At 38.0% G+C, this 17,268-nt stretch overlaps 1 protein-coding gene across 1 annotated transcript in view; it reads right to left on the reverse strand.

Annotated features, from left to right (window-relative positions):
- Positions 1-17,268, reverse strand: part of Sugct (succinyl-CoA:glutarate-CoA transferase) — a 663,319-nt gene that overhangs the window by 106,413 nt on the left and 539,638 nt on the right. Inside the window, exon 12 of the mRNA XM_005365470.3 lies at positions 4,841-4,904. Within this exon, the coding sequence (XP_005365527.3) occupies positions 4,841-4,904 (64 nt within the window). The remainder of the gene's footprint in view (positions 1-4,840; positions 4,905-17,268) is intronic.

A 17,268-nucleotide genomic window follows, 5' to 3' on the forward strand; every position in this document is an offset into this window, starting at 1 on the left:
TATGCCTTTATATTCTGTATTTAAGAGACAAACGTGTTCTATCAATTTCACAGTTTAAAACTCAGGACACTGTAAGTTTAACAGAGGTCTTTGGTGGTAACAGAAATCACTTCTAAAATCAATCCATGAGATCATCTGCCCTGCTGGGGTGGAGGTTTCTGTCCAAGCTCCAGCTCCCACCCCCACTGCCAGACTTCCTACAGAAGAGGCTGAGAGATACTTCCATAGATGGCTTTGGAATCTGACTTGGTTTTAACTTCATTAGTTCTGTCTAAGACCTCCTTTAACCGGCATCTAAATCACTCTTCAGAGTAACCGTGAGCCTTTTCTCCCTATTTTCTGAATTCTAGCATATTCTCCATATTCTCATATCCTCCAGTGTGCCATGGTACAGTGTTTAAATTTCTATTTACACCACATCACTCCGAGGAAATTTCTTCAGTCTTTATACTATGCAGGGTCTCTCCAATTCAGGCACTGAGAGCATCTGAAGTAGCCTCTGTTTTCCATAGAAACACTCATCCTTCTTGTCCATATTTACGACCCCTGGCAGCCTTTCCCAAAATCTATAAGCTTTGTGAGGGACTGATTCCATCTAGCACTCTTGAATAATGTACAGAAAGCAGATTTTAGTTAATCTGTGAGTAAAAGGTAAGAATTTGACATTGGTTAAGCAGTTCTTTGAGTTGTAGTCCATTGGTACCTATAGAGGAGCTCTTAGCTGAGGGAATGCCAAGTGCATTTGACATCTAAACTAAAGCACTGAAAATGCTGCATAAGAACCACTACTTGCAGATAAGATGTGGTGGTTCACTATGAAGTCTCAGCACCTCTGAGGGAGAAGCAGAACAAATGCTGCAGATGTAAAGTCAGCCTGGTGTTCATCGTGAGTTCCAGGCCAGCCTGGGCTATATAATGAGTTCCAGGCCAGCCTGAGCTATATAGTGAGTTCCAGATCAGCTACAACTACACAGTGAGAATCTGTCTCTAAAAATCAACATATTCTTTAATTGTATGCAAGTTACCAGTAGTAAGACACTAAATATGCAACATATGACAACTCAGTACATGTAATAGTTCATTAATAATAAAGGAAATATATGTGGGGCTTTTAATACTTAATAAGAAGTTTACTATAAATATATAGATGAATGTATTTAGATACAAATCTATAGAACTACATATAGAAAATTCAGAATATTTATCTATTAGATAACCAAAAATTAATGAGCCTGAATTGGATAATTCTCATATCGATAAATCTATAGAGACAAATCTTTTCAGTAAGATAGACATACCAAAACGATCCATGAACTGTATAGAAATTAAGAAGGAATCATCTACAGGGAGGAACAAGAAAGGAAATACTGCAGGACAGCTGAGAATGTCATTGTAAATTGACTTTTTGCTCCCAGCCATTTGCTCATCATAAGCTCAGACCCTCTACTACATAGCTGAAGTCTTCCCAAAGGCACACGTGTGTGTTTTCCATACTATGGATACAGCTTAAAACAACTTTAGTCAATGGCAAATGGTTGGGTTTGCCAGTTCTTTGTCAATACCTTAAGTGGCCCTGTAGTTTCTATCTGCTTCTTTATTCTCCAGCCATTTTTCATGAGGACATGAGAGACACACAGAGCAGAACTGAGGCGAGCATGCAGTGACCAATCAAGCCAGCCATACGTGTAATCAGAAATAAATCCCCTTGAGTCCAGTCTGTGGCAGTAACTCTCAGCTAATTGCATACATGCAATAAAGAGACACAGGATGAACTAAGATTTTGTGTTTCTTTGTTATGACCATAGTTACCTGATACATTCACAGATCAAACTGAGCAATGGGGACAGTCTTCCCTCATAGGAATTAAAAACAAAACAAAGAACCAAAATCCCTTTCTTGAGATTCTTTTTTTTTCTTTTTCCAAAAATAAGAAGCAGCAAATTCACAGCTGATCAGTGGAGAAAGTCCTCTCCAATAATTTTTTTTTTCTATATTGTCCACTGGCTTCTGTTTTCCTTCACAGTCAGGTTAACAACTCCATTGACATTAAAATGAGAAAAAATGCCTCTAATTTATGGAGATTCCAATGACTCTATGACGTCATCTGTAAAATATGAAGTCAACTTTGATCATCAGTGTGGAATTCTGTTTGGGGCTGTGAAACTGTCCTCTGGTTATGATGGGGCTGCTTTCTCTTGAACTACCATCAACTGTGAATATTCTCCTGACAGACACTTAAAACTGGGCACACTGATTTTCAGTTATGGAGATTGGAGGGCTTAAGGGACACCACAAAGATTTATAACCATTGCTAAGGGAGAGGAGCTCATGAAGTGCCCCCTTTCCCAAGTATGTGTGTGGTTAACAGTTGCTGAAGGAGACAGGTGGTTTTCTTCAGTGGTATAACTGCCTGTCAGTAGCCAGGCTTCAGTCAGTAATCCATTACCATGTTCCTGTAGGTAAAATCATTAGACTCACTAATTCACAAGGCTACACCTGAATAGATCATCTCTTTGTTTCTGTCATCAGCACCTTATCTGGGACAAGAAGGCACTTGTTCATGTCTTCTCAGAGGAAGTTCACATAGCAGCACACTTAGGTCCGGGAGGGACATTGAGAACCCTCGCATGTGAAAGGGGCAAAGCAGGAAAGCTAACTTCACTGAGGAACCAGTAACGTTTTCCTTTGCTCTGTTTAGAGACAGTGACCCACACTGGAGCACTGGACTGAGCTCCCAAGGTCCCAATGAGGAGCAAAAGGAGGGAGAACATGAGCAAGGAAGTCAAGACCACGAGGGGTGCACCCACCCACTGAGACAGTGGGGCTAATCTATTGGGAGCTCACCAAGGTCAGCTGGACTGTGACTGAAAAAGCATGGGATAAAACCAGACTCTCTGAACATGGCAAACAATGAGGGATGATGAGAAGCCAAGGACAATGGCACTGGGTTTTGATCCTACTTAATGTGCTGGCTTTGTGGGAGCCTAGCCAGTTTGGATGTTCACCTTCCTAGATATGGACAGAGGGGGGAGGACCTTGGACTTTCCACAGGGCAGGGAACCCTGACTGCTCTTTGGACTGGAGGGGGAGGTGGAGAGGAGTGGGGGGAGGGGAGAAGGGTGAGAGGAGGGGGAGGGAAATGGGAGGCTGGAAACTTTTTTTTTTCCTTTTCTCAATAAAAAAAAAAAAAGAAAACAACAGCAGAAAAAAATGTCGAGACTTTTTGTGGAAAATCAGTTTCACTGTTAAAAAATTAGGAACTCAACAAAATACTTTTAAGATCTCAGTCTAAAAGTACTAAGATTGCCATTTTCATCCTGACCACATTTCAGAGACTATCACATAAGCTCTTGTAATAATGTATTGACTTTTCAGATCAAAATTTTAAATGTTTTAATTAATAAATTTAGGTTTTTAAATGTTGTCATTTAATTGTGCTGCTTTGTTCTCTTACAAATGATTAGGGTAAATCCAGATGGTGGGGACTCAAGCCTGCACCTCTGTTCTCAGTGTCCTTTGCAGCCCCACGCTCCTTCCTGATCTCTAAAGAACACTCGGCTCTTTCCAACAGTGGGTTCACACTGCTTTTCTAATCTTCAAAGGCCAAACATTATTTTTCTTCAATCTTAGTTTATAAAACAGCCGGCCAAATGAGTATCCCTCAATTCCCCAAATGACCAGAGACCCGTGTGCCCTTGTCAGTCACTATGACAGCACACTTTGTTTTCCTTTATTTACAGTTCCATAAACATCTACTCATAAGTCATATGCATATTATTTGACAAACTAATAAGTTTGAAGTTTGTGTGGGGTGTCCAAGTTGTCTCGTTTATTTTTCTATTAACAGAATCCAAAGCAAAACCTGGCATGCACCATATGCTCATTTTATGGATGAATGAATAAAGGAATGACCTCCTAAGACTTCATCAATGTTTTCTTCACCATCTTTATAAATATTACGCAACATTTCTAGACAGTACGCATGTGCGACTCCCTCAGTTATCTTCCTAGTCCACGCAGGACTCTCCTTATATGCTTACACATTGACATTCTCTCAGTTTGTACCTTTCCACCACTCTTCTGTCTGGTACACACTCTTGCTTGTCAATGACTATTATCTGAGCAGATTCAGGAAATCATTCTCAGGTTGGTATTGAGATGGAGAAATGGAGGAGTCTCTGTGAGTGACATCATACTAGAAATAGAGGAGTCTCTGTGAATGACATCATACTAGAAATAGAGGAATCTCTGCGAATGACATCATACTCCGGGTCACTACAAAGATGACTCCCTCCAGAAATGAAAATGGTGGCTTTTTCACTTAAGCAAAACACTTTGGTGAGTTTATTTGATATGAGTCAATGTTGAAAAACTTAAATTTATTAATGAAAACATTTAAATTTCTGATCTGGAAGGTGAAGATCTATACATTAGATTACAGTTTTGAAAGATGATTATTCCCACATTCCTCTTCTTCATTTCTATTGTCACATGAATCACAAAGCCTTTCTGGATATATCATATCTATCATTTTTTGTGTATTGAAAATTGCACAATGTACTTTTATGTGCACCTGACTACATAAAGTGGAATGAGTAAACATGAACATTTTTTGTCACTGAGATATTTCAACATTCTTTAGAGAAAAGACATATAGCCTCTAGCTTCTGCCTACATTCTTATGAGTAGGTACGGTCATAGCATTCCCCTTTTATACAAAAATTATGCATCTGAATTGCTTCCAATAAGTTCTTTAGAGAATTATCATGGGCTCACCATGGAGAGCAAAAGCACAACTGATAAATGAAGGTGCTAAGGAAAATAACAAACAAGTTCATACCTGGGACTGAAATCTTCCCTGCAGTGGGGTGATCCATCTCCATAACGAGGCCATTGTGCAATACCTGGAAACAAAAACCAGAAAGAAGGAAACCATCTTCAATCTCAAGGCATGTGGACAGTTGACCTTACTTAGTAAACTACTTAGTCAACATTGGAGAAAGATATTACAAAACAGATATCTTTTATCTGTCATTTGAAAATAAATATGTGTAGTGTTTCTTATTGTCATATATGTCAATTGAAGCCAAAAATGGCTAAGAGACTCATGATCCAGAAAAATACATTCATACAAAATCTCCCTTTATTTTAAATGTAGCTGATCATCTCCCCACTTTCATCCAAGTCTTCTACTCTAATGTTAAAAGTCACCGTGTGTGTGTGTGTGTGTGTGTGTGTGTGTGTGTGTGTGTGTGTGTTTTAAATTCTGGCAAGACCTGACCAAAGACAACTAAAGCAGGGAAAGGAGTGGGGTAGGATCTGGGTCTGGCACAGAGGAGCCCACACTCTTGTCAATGTATTCAGTGGAATTTAAGAGATCATTCCAATGAAAGGTAAATCAGAGCATCCAAGGGACAAGTCACTGCCGGAGGTGAAGGATACAAGAATGTTAAGACAAGAATATGGGCAGAGCTAATTGAGAGAGTCTATGGGAGGCCCAGGTTAGGGGCTTGGGCGGGGAGGTTAACCCAGTGATGTTTTCAAGGCTGATAAGACTATATAAAGAATAGGACTCTGATAAAGGAACACAGAGAGAAAAAAAACAAAAAACCTCTTGCTAGAGGGCTTAAAAGGTTCTTCTGTGCTGTGACCAAGATCAGCTTCCCAGTGTTCCCTTAGGAAAAAGTATAAACACAGCCTAGGGTAAGACCTAAGGTCAGTAACTACCCAGTATCTCACCAGGGACATAAACCTGAGTGCTCTTTTATTTGACTAGGAAACCTGAAAATGAAGGTTAAAATTTTGTTGTTGTTCTTCAAGAACCCAAATCTGCTAGATATTCTCAAAGTGCTTTACCTATTAATAGAGAATGTCATGATGCCTTGGGGCCAGAATCTGTAACATAAATGTTGAATTACTGTAGATGAAAATTTTCTGACACAGAAACAAAATTCTACAAAATTTTGTTTTGTTTCAAACAATAGGGGATACCACGAGAATCCTATCTCAATCAATCCAACATGAATTGTTGGGACTTTTCAATGCAAGTTGAATGTAAACGGTTTCTCCTTCACTGTCAACAGGGTAGGCCTCTCTTCCTATCCTGTACATGACAGAAGCATGCCAGTGGAGCAATACAGTTAAGGACTTTGAGTTCACACAAGAACAATAGTGATAATGGTTCTATAGTATTTTGAGGTTCCGATTTAGTGAGCTGCATTGTCAGGACAATGCATTTATAAGGTAAAGATACATGGAACAAAGGAGCTGATAAAAGCATGTTCTTCCTTGGACAAAAAAAAACTTAGGAAAATAAAAAAAAATGAGATAGGGGTATCTTTCTAATAAGGGTTTTGGTCATACTATGACAGAAGTCATCAATAAGAAAACTTCATGGGTAACCGTTTAAGGTTAGATGTCCTAATCTGTTGTGCTTAAGTATTCTGGCATCTGCCCCAGTTATGCGAGGAACGGCCACTGATTAGGAAAGCAACTCTCTAGCAAGCATTCAACTCCCACCAATCAGGGCAGCACCGCACCATATGGAGAGCCTTGATAGCAATGCCTTGCTTTTCTTTTGGCATCACCAGGTTTGTACACAAGAGCTGGCCAGAGAAAACCCTTGCCAGTGTTAGAACTGTGCTATAATTTAATTCTGGTGTGGCTCATTCTCAGCATCCACCCAGCACAGCCTCCTTCTCCATGGGGGTGGGGGCTAAATGCCAGCCGGAGGTGCTAAATCTCAGTTCTGCTGAGGACAGGAACAAAAATACCAAGCTAAATTTCACTTGAAACAATTATCCGCACACTGAATCATTCTTCTCTTCTCGTATCCCTGTTGCCCTCCTGACTACCTCTTTGTAATAGCGCTGCAGTGCTACTCACAAAAGACAAAAGTGAGTGTTCTTAGCTAAATATAACTGAACTGATAGCGTTGAAATTAATTAACGCTGAATTTTAATCATGTAGCAAATGTTAAGTGTCAAACGTGAAAGGGTAGTTGGTAAAGGTCAAGGGACATATGTCAAAGTTTCGTGAAGCGAAGCTAGTGGCAGTTGATTGAAATTTTCCCCAGAAGCTGCATTAGGGATCACACTTCCTTCACCTCTAACTTGATTGCTGTCTGCAGTAATATTTCCTGCTTGAGTCTTTTACCTGATCAATACTTATCTTTAAGCAAAAACACAAATGTGTCTGATGTTAGGCACAGGAAGCTAATTGCCACTTCTCATTGTCATTTGCTGTGACATTTGTACAAAGAGGCAAATGGGCTGGACTGAGCTCCCATCTGTAGAAAGGGCTGACTCTACTCCCTCGCTTGGCAGAGGCTCCTTTAATGTACAGTGTGGAGTTGAGAAGATTCCACAGGCTTTTCTCATAGCTCAGGTATCATAACCCCAGAGATAGTACTGTCCCTGGAAAACTGCCCAGTGACCCAGAGTCTTGGGTCATTTTCCAACCTTGCTTGTGGAGCTTTGCCCAGTATCATTTTCAAATATTTCAGAAGTCAGAAGACTATATCCTGGCATAAATCTTACCTACGCACTTCAGTGTGTTGTGTTGTCAAAGCTTCACTGGAAACTGAGGCATGAACCCTGCCACCACTTATTAAGCATTTCTTTGCAAAGGGTTAACTCATGCCCCCTTTCATTTTCTCATCTAGCTAAGAATTTGAATGCAAAATTTGAATAAAAATTTTCAGCTCTATTGCTACTAAAAATGGACTAGAGAATCTTCAGGGACCTTAACAGATATTTTAAAAACTTATGTGTATATTGTGGTACAGGGTGCACATGAGAGCTAGTGCTCATTTAGGCCAGAAGAAATAGAATCAAATTTATGGGAAGTGGAGTAACAAACAGATATTAGCAGCCTGATGGGGGTATTGGGAGCCAGCGGGGGGTCCTATGAAAGAGCAGTGTACCTTTAACTAGAGTTTTCTTGCCAGTCCCAATCAGGGACTTTATAGCTTTTCTTCACAAAGATTTCATGACTTTAACTTCAATCTGATTATGCAGATCCTTCTTATTGCATACTAAATTATTTCAAAATCAAGACAAAACCTTCCCTGGAACTCTTATGTCAGTTTGACCTTTGGCAGTGTGTTTAGATTCGACTGTTTTCTCCCATATTTTTCTTATTTTATTCTTTTTACACCTTTCATTGTTTGGTAGCTCCTCTAAATTTTTATTTCTTCTTGATGTTTCAAAAGCCTATTCTTGCCAAGAATAGAATTTTAGATAGTGCACTAACCTCTTTAGGAAAGTATCAGGTCTACTTAGAATAAGGACTCTCTTTCTTTCTCAAGGGTTTTATAGAGTGACAGCCTAATGAGAGTCAAATGATAATGTATTAATGATGGGATGATAAATGTATACCTTAGAGTGGTGTGAGAAATAAAGTTTAAAGTAAGTCTTTTTATAAAGTCCTATGGAAGATGAAGAAAAAGTCTGCAATGCAGCAATAGAAAAACAAACAAAAGAGCATAAAAATTAAAAAGCTGACACCCTTAGTATTACAAGCACAGGCCTGTAATCCTAGCTTATTGGGATACTGAGGCAGGAGAATTCCAAATTCAAGCCCTCTCTGTACTACAGCATGAGTTCAAGACCAGCCTGGACAAGTTAGTAAAACCCTGTTTAAAAATCGAAAGGGAGGAAGGGACTTAAGATTCTGCTCAGTGGTAATGTGTTATATACAAGACCCTAGGTTCAATCCCCAGACCACACACACACACACACACACACACACACACACACACACACACACACACACATCTATCCAGTGCAAAACTTTTATGGAAAGCAAGAAAACCACTTCAAGGCTACATTTTCTTTACATGTATCAAAACTGAGATAAAACCAACAAGGGCATTAGCAATAATCCCCGAAGAAGATGAATCTACGCTATTTACTGTGAGTCCTCATCTGATAAATTCACTTAATTCAACAAACTCCACACAACTCTGATACATCAGGCACAAGGAAGGGGCAGGAAGTATTGATGAATGAATTTGCACCAAAATTGTCTGTAACTGTAGGAGAAGGGACAGAGAACAAGAGACTTGAGCCAATCTAGAACAGAAAAGATGCTCCACAAACACTAATGTGCCTGATACAAAGTGCTAAGGAAAACCGAGGCTGCAGAAAAGCACCTTCCAGAAACGTACAACCCTGCATGTAGAATTCCAGGTAAATACCTACCAGTCGGTAGGTTTAACTGTTGTTATATAATATTATCTGTTATGTAATAATATCTGTTTAATCATCTATGTATTTGATAGATGTTCAACAAATATCTATTGAGTTGTTTTAATTAAATTGAATTAACTAAATAAATATCAGGAGTTTCTTTTGGTTTTATTATTTGATGGGGCTATTTAACTCGAGATTTCCCTAGACACAAAGTTCTTCTACAATATATGTATTTTAGAATCTTAGCTACTTGTTTTCAGGGTTGCTTTGCAATGATTTTAGTTAGCACTTCTGGCTGATCTCAAGGCTGTAGTGCAAAGTGGGAAGACATTCCAGAGCCCATGCTGAGAAGCCATTGAAGGGACATGCTCATAGTTAACTAGAAAACATAAAAACTAGCTACAAAAATTAACAAGAAGGGATACCCCATTTGTGATGTAAAATATATCCACCAAAACCAAAGAATACAATTATGTGTTCTTTATATTATAATCCAACCAATAATATCAGATGAAATTTTCCATTTGTGGTATCAAAGCACTCCAAAAATTTCATTTTTGGAGCATTTTGAATTTCATATTAAGGCCATTCAACATATGTCAACTGCAGCAATTTAATAATTCTTAGTGTAACAGAGAATAATTTTGAAACAGCATTTGAGAAGCTATAGAAGCAAAGGTAAGACTTAGAGTCAACAAGGTAGCTCAACTGTTTATAAAAACTTCTCACAGAAAAAAACAGAAATAACATGAAGTCATGAAACAAATATCAAGGTAAGCTCTCATATTTACCTAGCTAAAGGAGATCAGATTTAAAAGCTGGTGTTTGGAGCTCTCTTACTCCTTTGACTCAACTTCTCTTTATTTCTTTTTTGTTCTTTTCTTAATTTCACTATTATTTTTAGATTTTTATTAGTTCAGTGAGAGTTTCACAAAACATGCTTTGATCACATTCAACCTCCCTTTTAACTCAATTTCTATAACTAAAATTTATTTTCAACTTAATATATACAAGCCTCTAACTCTTCAATTTCAAAAACTCGTAATTGTGGGGCGGAAGAGCTGGCTTATCAGTTATGAATTCATGCTTCTCCTACAGAGGACACTGGTTCAATTCCCACATAGCAACTCACAAAACTTTCTGCAATTCTAGATCCAGGGAAAATATATATATGTGTGTGTGTGTGTGTGTGTGTGTGTGTGTGTGTGTGTGTGTGTGTGTGTGTATTAAAAAAATCACTGTTTAAGTCATGCAAAGAGGAATTATAATATATACATATAGCTCAAGAATAGTGATAAAGAGCACACATGCACTCAACACCAGTACAAAAATGAAATATTTTCAACAGGTTTAATCTTCCAAGTATGCTCAAACCATGATCAAATCCCAAACAATCACTCTACTAAATTCTCTTATTCATTCTCTTATTTTTATACTTGTACCATATATGTGCATACAACCAACAATTAAGTATTTAATTAACTTACATTTATCTCAGTGAAATTATGCACATGTATTTTCTGACCTGCTTTATCTCTGGAAATTATGTCCATGATGCAACTGCTTTGGACCACAAGGCTGTGGGCTAACCAGGGTCATCAATGTAAAGTATGATATTGTATAAATGTACCATAAATTTGTACCTAATTTGTTTCATTGTGACATTCTTTTACATATACTATATAATTGATTTTATCATATTCATCTTATTTCTTTTGATTATTTTCTTCCTTTTAATTCTGCTGATTTTTTCCTAATTAGGCCCTCTTCTCTTTTTATGCTTTTGTATCATTTTTTTTTCTTTTTACACCCCAGTGAGTTTCCTTAGGGTTGCTTATAGACAGATCTGTCTAGCATGTGACCTGTCAGCATCCAGTAATGAAGGGTACCTGAAGCTCTTGGGCCCCCAGCCATCTGAGGATGTATATGAAGTCAATTGTTCTTGAAACAAGATTCATTTTCTTCAGTGGTGTGCTCACTGGTAAGATTCCCCCATGCCCCTGCAAATACACCCTAATTTAGTTACCTACTGTTTTCTTATGTGCTTTGCATTTTATTTTATTGTGACTAAAAATGCACCTATTAACATACTTTTTCATGAAACTGTTTCTCTAGAACATATACTTAAAGAACTTATAACAGATGTGTGTAACACCAGGTAAGAACCAAGTGCTTTCTAAATAGTTTGTGAATGGATTATTTTCCCTTGGTCTACATTTGTTGGCAAAACCAGGTATTTGAGTATTTAGTTTCGACCAGTTTTTCTCGTTGAAGCTTTAACTTGCATTTGCTTGATTTACTAAGACAATGGATACATTTTCTCAGTTTAATAATCATTAAAGTACTCTTTATAATTAAATATTTATCCAATTTATTTGTGCCCTTTCTCAGTGCTTTAGTTGACTTTTAATACTGAATTTTCTAATTTTATATATTCTGGATATGAATCCTTTCTTGTAACATAAAATAATAGAAATGAAAATATGGCTTTATTACTTATTCATTTTATATTGTATTTGGATAAACAACATTCTAAATTCGGTTATGTGTTCTACAGTTTTTGCTATATATCTTAAATTTCTTCCATAGGCTTAGATGACAAAGATAGTTTAGTGATGGAAGGCAATAGTTTCCACTTAATAAATAGTATATCTGCTTGAGAATGGCAGTGATGTGTCCTACAGTCCCAGCATGTAAAAGCCTGAGACAGAAAGACAGAGAAAGTCCTGCCTGCCTGGAATAGATAATAAGACCCTTAACAAACAACTGACAAAAACCAAAATACAGCAAAGGAAGAACACTAAAAAATGAATAAATAAAAGAAAAAGGGTAGAAAAGATCATGAACAAACACACTAAAACAAATTATCGTTACAAAGAGATTAAATACTGAGATTTGACCGCAGCAAAACACAGAGTCTGTAAGCTGCTGGAATCTACAAAGTACTGATAGAATAAATCACAGATGTTTTCGACACATTCAGAAACAAACACACCATGCTAACGGCCAGGATACACAACATAGCATAGGCACAGGTATCCCAAATTCTAGAGTTTGGTGTGGGTTTTTGTTTTTTTTTTTTTGTGAAGACTCACATTTTGTAGTGAAAAATTGTTCTTATTCAAAAATTTACATGAAAAATTCTAGACTCAAACTAGGTTTAACAGTTTTGAAAGTAACCATAAAATGAGACTGATTTTATCTGATATTAAGATACCTTGCATATTATTATACACTGGGGAGCAAGGAGAAATGATATTAACAAAAGAACAAACATCAAAATGAAGGGAATAGGCCGGGCAGTGGTGGCGCACGCCTTTAATCCCAGCACTCAGGAGGCAGAGGCAGGTGGATCTCTGTGAGCTCGAGACCAGCCTGGTCTACAGAGCTAGTTCCCGGACAGGCTCCAAAACCACAGAGAAACCCTGTCTCGAAAAAACAAAAAAAAAAAAAAAATGAAGGGATAGAGTGGGCATGTCTAAATAATTCTTGTCAATGGAACAAATAAAGGAGAGAAAAGATAGCTTTTTCACCAATGTGACTGAACTATTAGCAAAACAAACAAAAAAATCAATAAGCAAATAAAAAAATCTCAACCTAAAACTTTTTTTTCCTTAAAAAGGCATTCATATCACATTCACCCAACTCTTTTTTAATCCGTCCCCACCTCCTACCCCTACATCTTTGTGCCCCATTATCATTGTTTTGCGACCTATTACTTCTATTTGTTCTGTTCATATACTCCAGGGCGCAAAGCCATTGACTAGATATGATCAACCTACCAGAAGTCACATCTGTAATGGTCTGTCCTGTCCCTTTAAGAGAAAGCCCTGCCCACTCCCTCCCCTGTCCACTGCTAAGGCAGGAAGATCTTCCTTCCTGCTTGTAGCCCAAGTCCTTCCTTTCTGTTTCTCTCCAAAACAGGTAGCTGCTGCTGTGGCTCCTTCCCCACCCATCTGGTTCTCCTTCTCTCTCTGGTGGCTTCACTTTTCATCTCACCAGACCAGGGGTCCCTGCCAGGAACTGACTAGTAGCTTGATTTTATTCATATGCTCGTAGTCAAATGAGTTAATTATCTCCTGGTTTTGGTGGACACCATGTCTGGGTGGACTGAAGCATTCCTCAACACTAACAAGAGGGCCCAGTTTCTCATGTTCTTCTCCAAGAGATTATCCCCTGGTTTGGAATCCCAACCTCTCTTCAGCTGGATAGTGACCCAGAGTTTACCTCTCAGATCTCTCAAACTTTATCTATGGCTCTTAATATTCTCTGGCATTTTCGTATCCCACACCATCCTCAGTTTCAGTAAAAGTAGAACGAACTAACCGTTCCTTAAAAAACTGTTCTTGTCACAGGATCTTCACCTTGACTGGGTAACACTTTTGCCCCTGGCCCTTCTTAGTCTTAGGGCTCCCCCCACAAGCCCCCTTTCTATCTAGCCTTTTGAACTCAATTATGGGCAGCCCATTTTAACCCCAGGCCTCTCACCTAAAGCCTCTCCCGTTCCTGATCACCTGCTAACTCCGCTGTTATCCCATCTTCACTCCCTATTACAGTATTTCACCAACTACTAAATATCTCAACCATGTGTTAATTCATGCCCACTGCCAATTAAAATAGGAGATCAGGTACTATTCTCTCCCCCAGACCAATGCCCCTTACACCTTTCCCCTAAATGGCAGGGCCCCTTTAAAGTAAATCTTGCAACTCCCACAGTTGCCAAGCTCAAGGGACTCCCTCATTGGATTCACCTGTCTCACCTTAAGCCAACTCAAAATACTCCCTCATATACTACGGTTAACTCAAACAGTCATTATTGTTTCTATATGTTAGAGAAGGAAGAAGTCTAATGAATCTGGTCAGTTTTAGGGACTTCCTGTAGCCATTTAGTTAAGTTTACTTCCCCAGCTTAAGGATCTTCCCTGCAGGATAGAATGTTTCACCTGTCCTCAAAACATCCTTTTGTTTTACCTCCCTATAAATATTTTATGTGGAGGCCCAAAACTATAAGCCTATTTCCACCTTGTCTGATCGTCAGAGAGTTTGGAGGTTGCTTAAGTGTAGCTACATGTCCCAACTCAGGGTTCTTTTCACATTATGATAGTTCATACAGGTAGATCCACTCCATCCTGACCAATGGTCAGAATATGGAAATGTACTTTTACTCCTTCTTTTGTAATATGAGGTTATTTGGAAAGTGGCTGCCTTCAGGATACTGGGTCTAAGGTAGTTTCACTGCCTAAGCAACAGAATGCTAATGATTTGATGCCTCAAAGTATTAAAGCAATTAACCGTTCAAGTTGTCCTTTGTATTATGTTAATAAAGTCTTTTGTTACATTCTTCCCCCTTTTTATTTGGGTATAAAAGAATATGGAAAAATAAACATGGGTGATTTCAGTGTCCACTGGAATGCCCTCCTGGTATTTTCTATTCTTTCTGTTTCATTATTTTCACACATGTCTTCATATTCTTTACTAATATTTCTAACTCCCCATGCTCCTACCCTGGAGAGAGGTGTTTTTATAGAAGCTGCTCCCTGACAATTCTGTCTTAGCATGCATCTGACTAAGAACATTCTGTTGTTTTCTCTCCCTTTTAACACCCTGATTTAGAACATTTTGTTGATTTACCTTCCTTACATTATTCTGTGTTTTAACATGCTTCCTCCCAAGGTGTACAGTCTTAATCTTGGAGGAAACTGTTGTATAACAGGAAGCAACCTCTGATGCTGTGAATTCATGAGTACAGCAGCCCTCTCATGTCTAGAAGACAGTGTTTCTCTCAAGTAATCCTGGATCTCCTGTCACTCTCTGTTGTAGAATATTTCTTTACACTGTGTGAAAAGGTATTGCTGTGATAGGTGTAATAAAAATCTGAATGGCTAATAGCTAGGCAGGAGGTATAGACAGGACTTCTGGGCACAGAGAGGAAGGGGCAGAGATTATCGAGGTAAAGGGAGTTGCCAACAAGACATGAAGGGAGTCAGATGTACGGAATGAAATATTAAAAGACACAGGGATAACATAGATTGATATAAATGGATTAATTTAAGTTCTAAGAGCTATTGGAACAAGTCTAAGCTAAATCTGAGCCTTTATAATTATCCATAAGTCTCTGTGTATTTATTAGGGAATTGATAGTAAAGAAAAAGACTTATTAAAACCTCTTTTCCATGATGGTCCCTGAGACTTGAGGAGAGATGTAATACAGTCATGCCATTTAGGGCTATACACTCTGCTGACACTTAACTTTCTGATCTTTCATCAGGTGTGTCTTTCCATGTTAACCACCATTCATTACAAAAAAAAAAATTTCTGATAAGGTCTGAGAACTGCACTAATCTTTAAACATAGAAATATAAATTTAGGGGGAAGTTTAATACAATGTCACTTGTGCAAACTAACAGTTCTATATTTTTCCTCTGGGATCTCTGAGTTTCACAACCATGGGTCCATGGCCAGATGTATAATACAGGCATGTGTTTCCTTCTGTGGAATGGGCCATAAACCAATCAGAAGGCCGATGGTTACTCCCATACCATTCCTACCTCTGTAGCACCCATGCCATGGGTCATAGTTAGAGTTACCAGATTCAATTGGCAGTATTGGGTAATACTGCCAATGACTTACCCTAAGACGCCATCCCCAAACAGCCTATGTAGCCTGTTTCAGTACTACAAAAGCTAGACATCAGAGATAAAGCTCCTTAATCAGTACCAGCTTGATTTTTCCATGTCATATGACCAATGTGTGTGGTATCTTGAGCTATAGGGTCTTACCTTCAAGTTCTTGTGGGCAGCCTAGAGTAACAAAAATTTTGAGTGTCTCCAGGAAACTTATGGTCAACAGTTCAAGGGAAGGTATCCCACACCTGGCACAAATAATTATATTTGGTAACCTATGGTTTCTGGCATGCACATAATCCCCTGTGTAGGAAACTATATCTTCTATCTCAATGGATCATGGAATTAAAATTGAAAACACTATAAATTTTTACTTTTGAGGGAATTATAATATGTTTGAATCATTTTCCTTTCCATTTATTCTGCCAAATTCTTCTATATACCACTCCTTTCTTTTTTAAATTAATTACCTCTATATTTTATTAATTGTTGTTATGTGTGTATGTGTGTGTGTGTGTGTGTGTGTGTGTGTATGTTTGTATCAACAGGGTCTGTTAAAGAAAACCACACACTAAAAATACAGAGTTGTGGATTACAGTATCATCAGGTACATCTAGAATACGACTCTTATACCTAAATCTCAGGGATCATTGAAGAGAGGTCTGAAGGTTGTAAGAGTCAGAGAAACAGAAAGCTTAAAATGAAATTGACTCCTAGAATACCAGAAAATACACTCATAAAATCTTACCAGTGTGATTGCCTAAACATAAGCTGAACAAGAATAACAGCAGTGAACATGCTAACGTGGAAGAGAGAAAGTCCATAAGGCCTAAATTTTATTAAATTTCAGGAGGAAAAAACAGATAAAGTCTTTGAGATTACTCTGCCAGAGAATATGTACAGGAATGAACAGAGAAGTTCTAGTGTAGGGAAATATTTAAAAATAACAGTTCTGAGAATAGACTGTGTGTCTATTTTGTGTGTGTGTGTAAATATGCATAAATAACTCATTACAGTAAAAATAAATCACAGTCCAACTAGAAAATATTCCTAGATCATAAATAAGCATAATTAGGCATTTTACTGGTGGTTACACGAGATATGAAAAGAAGCACATGAAGAAATATAATCAATGTCATTAACCATTAGGAAGCAAGGAGTCAACAGAGACTGTGATTTATCTCTACAATGACAAACCCAAAAGGAGAGCTAAAATTTTAAATAACGACATTCATTCCTGGAAAGGAGAAACTGGATCACTCAAACATCCTCAGTGAAAATGTAAGATGGCATGGCTCCTCTGGAAAACAGGTAGTTTCCAAAAAACAGATAGATGGTAATATAGATAGATAGATAGATAGATAGATAGATAGATAGATAGATAGATAGATAGATAGATAGATAGATAGATAGATAGATGATAGATAGAAGAATAGATGATAGATAGATAA

This window comes from Microtus ochrogaster, unplaced genomic scaffold, assembly GCF_000317375.1.
Source record: "Microtus ochrogaster isolate Prairie Vole_2 unplaced genomic scaffold, MicOch1.0 UNK2, whole genome shotgun sequence".
NCBI classification, from domain to species: Eukaryota; Metazoa; Chordata; class Mammalia; order Rodentia; family Cricetidae; genus Microtus; species Microtus ochrogaster.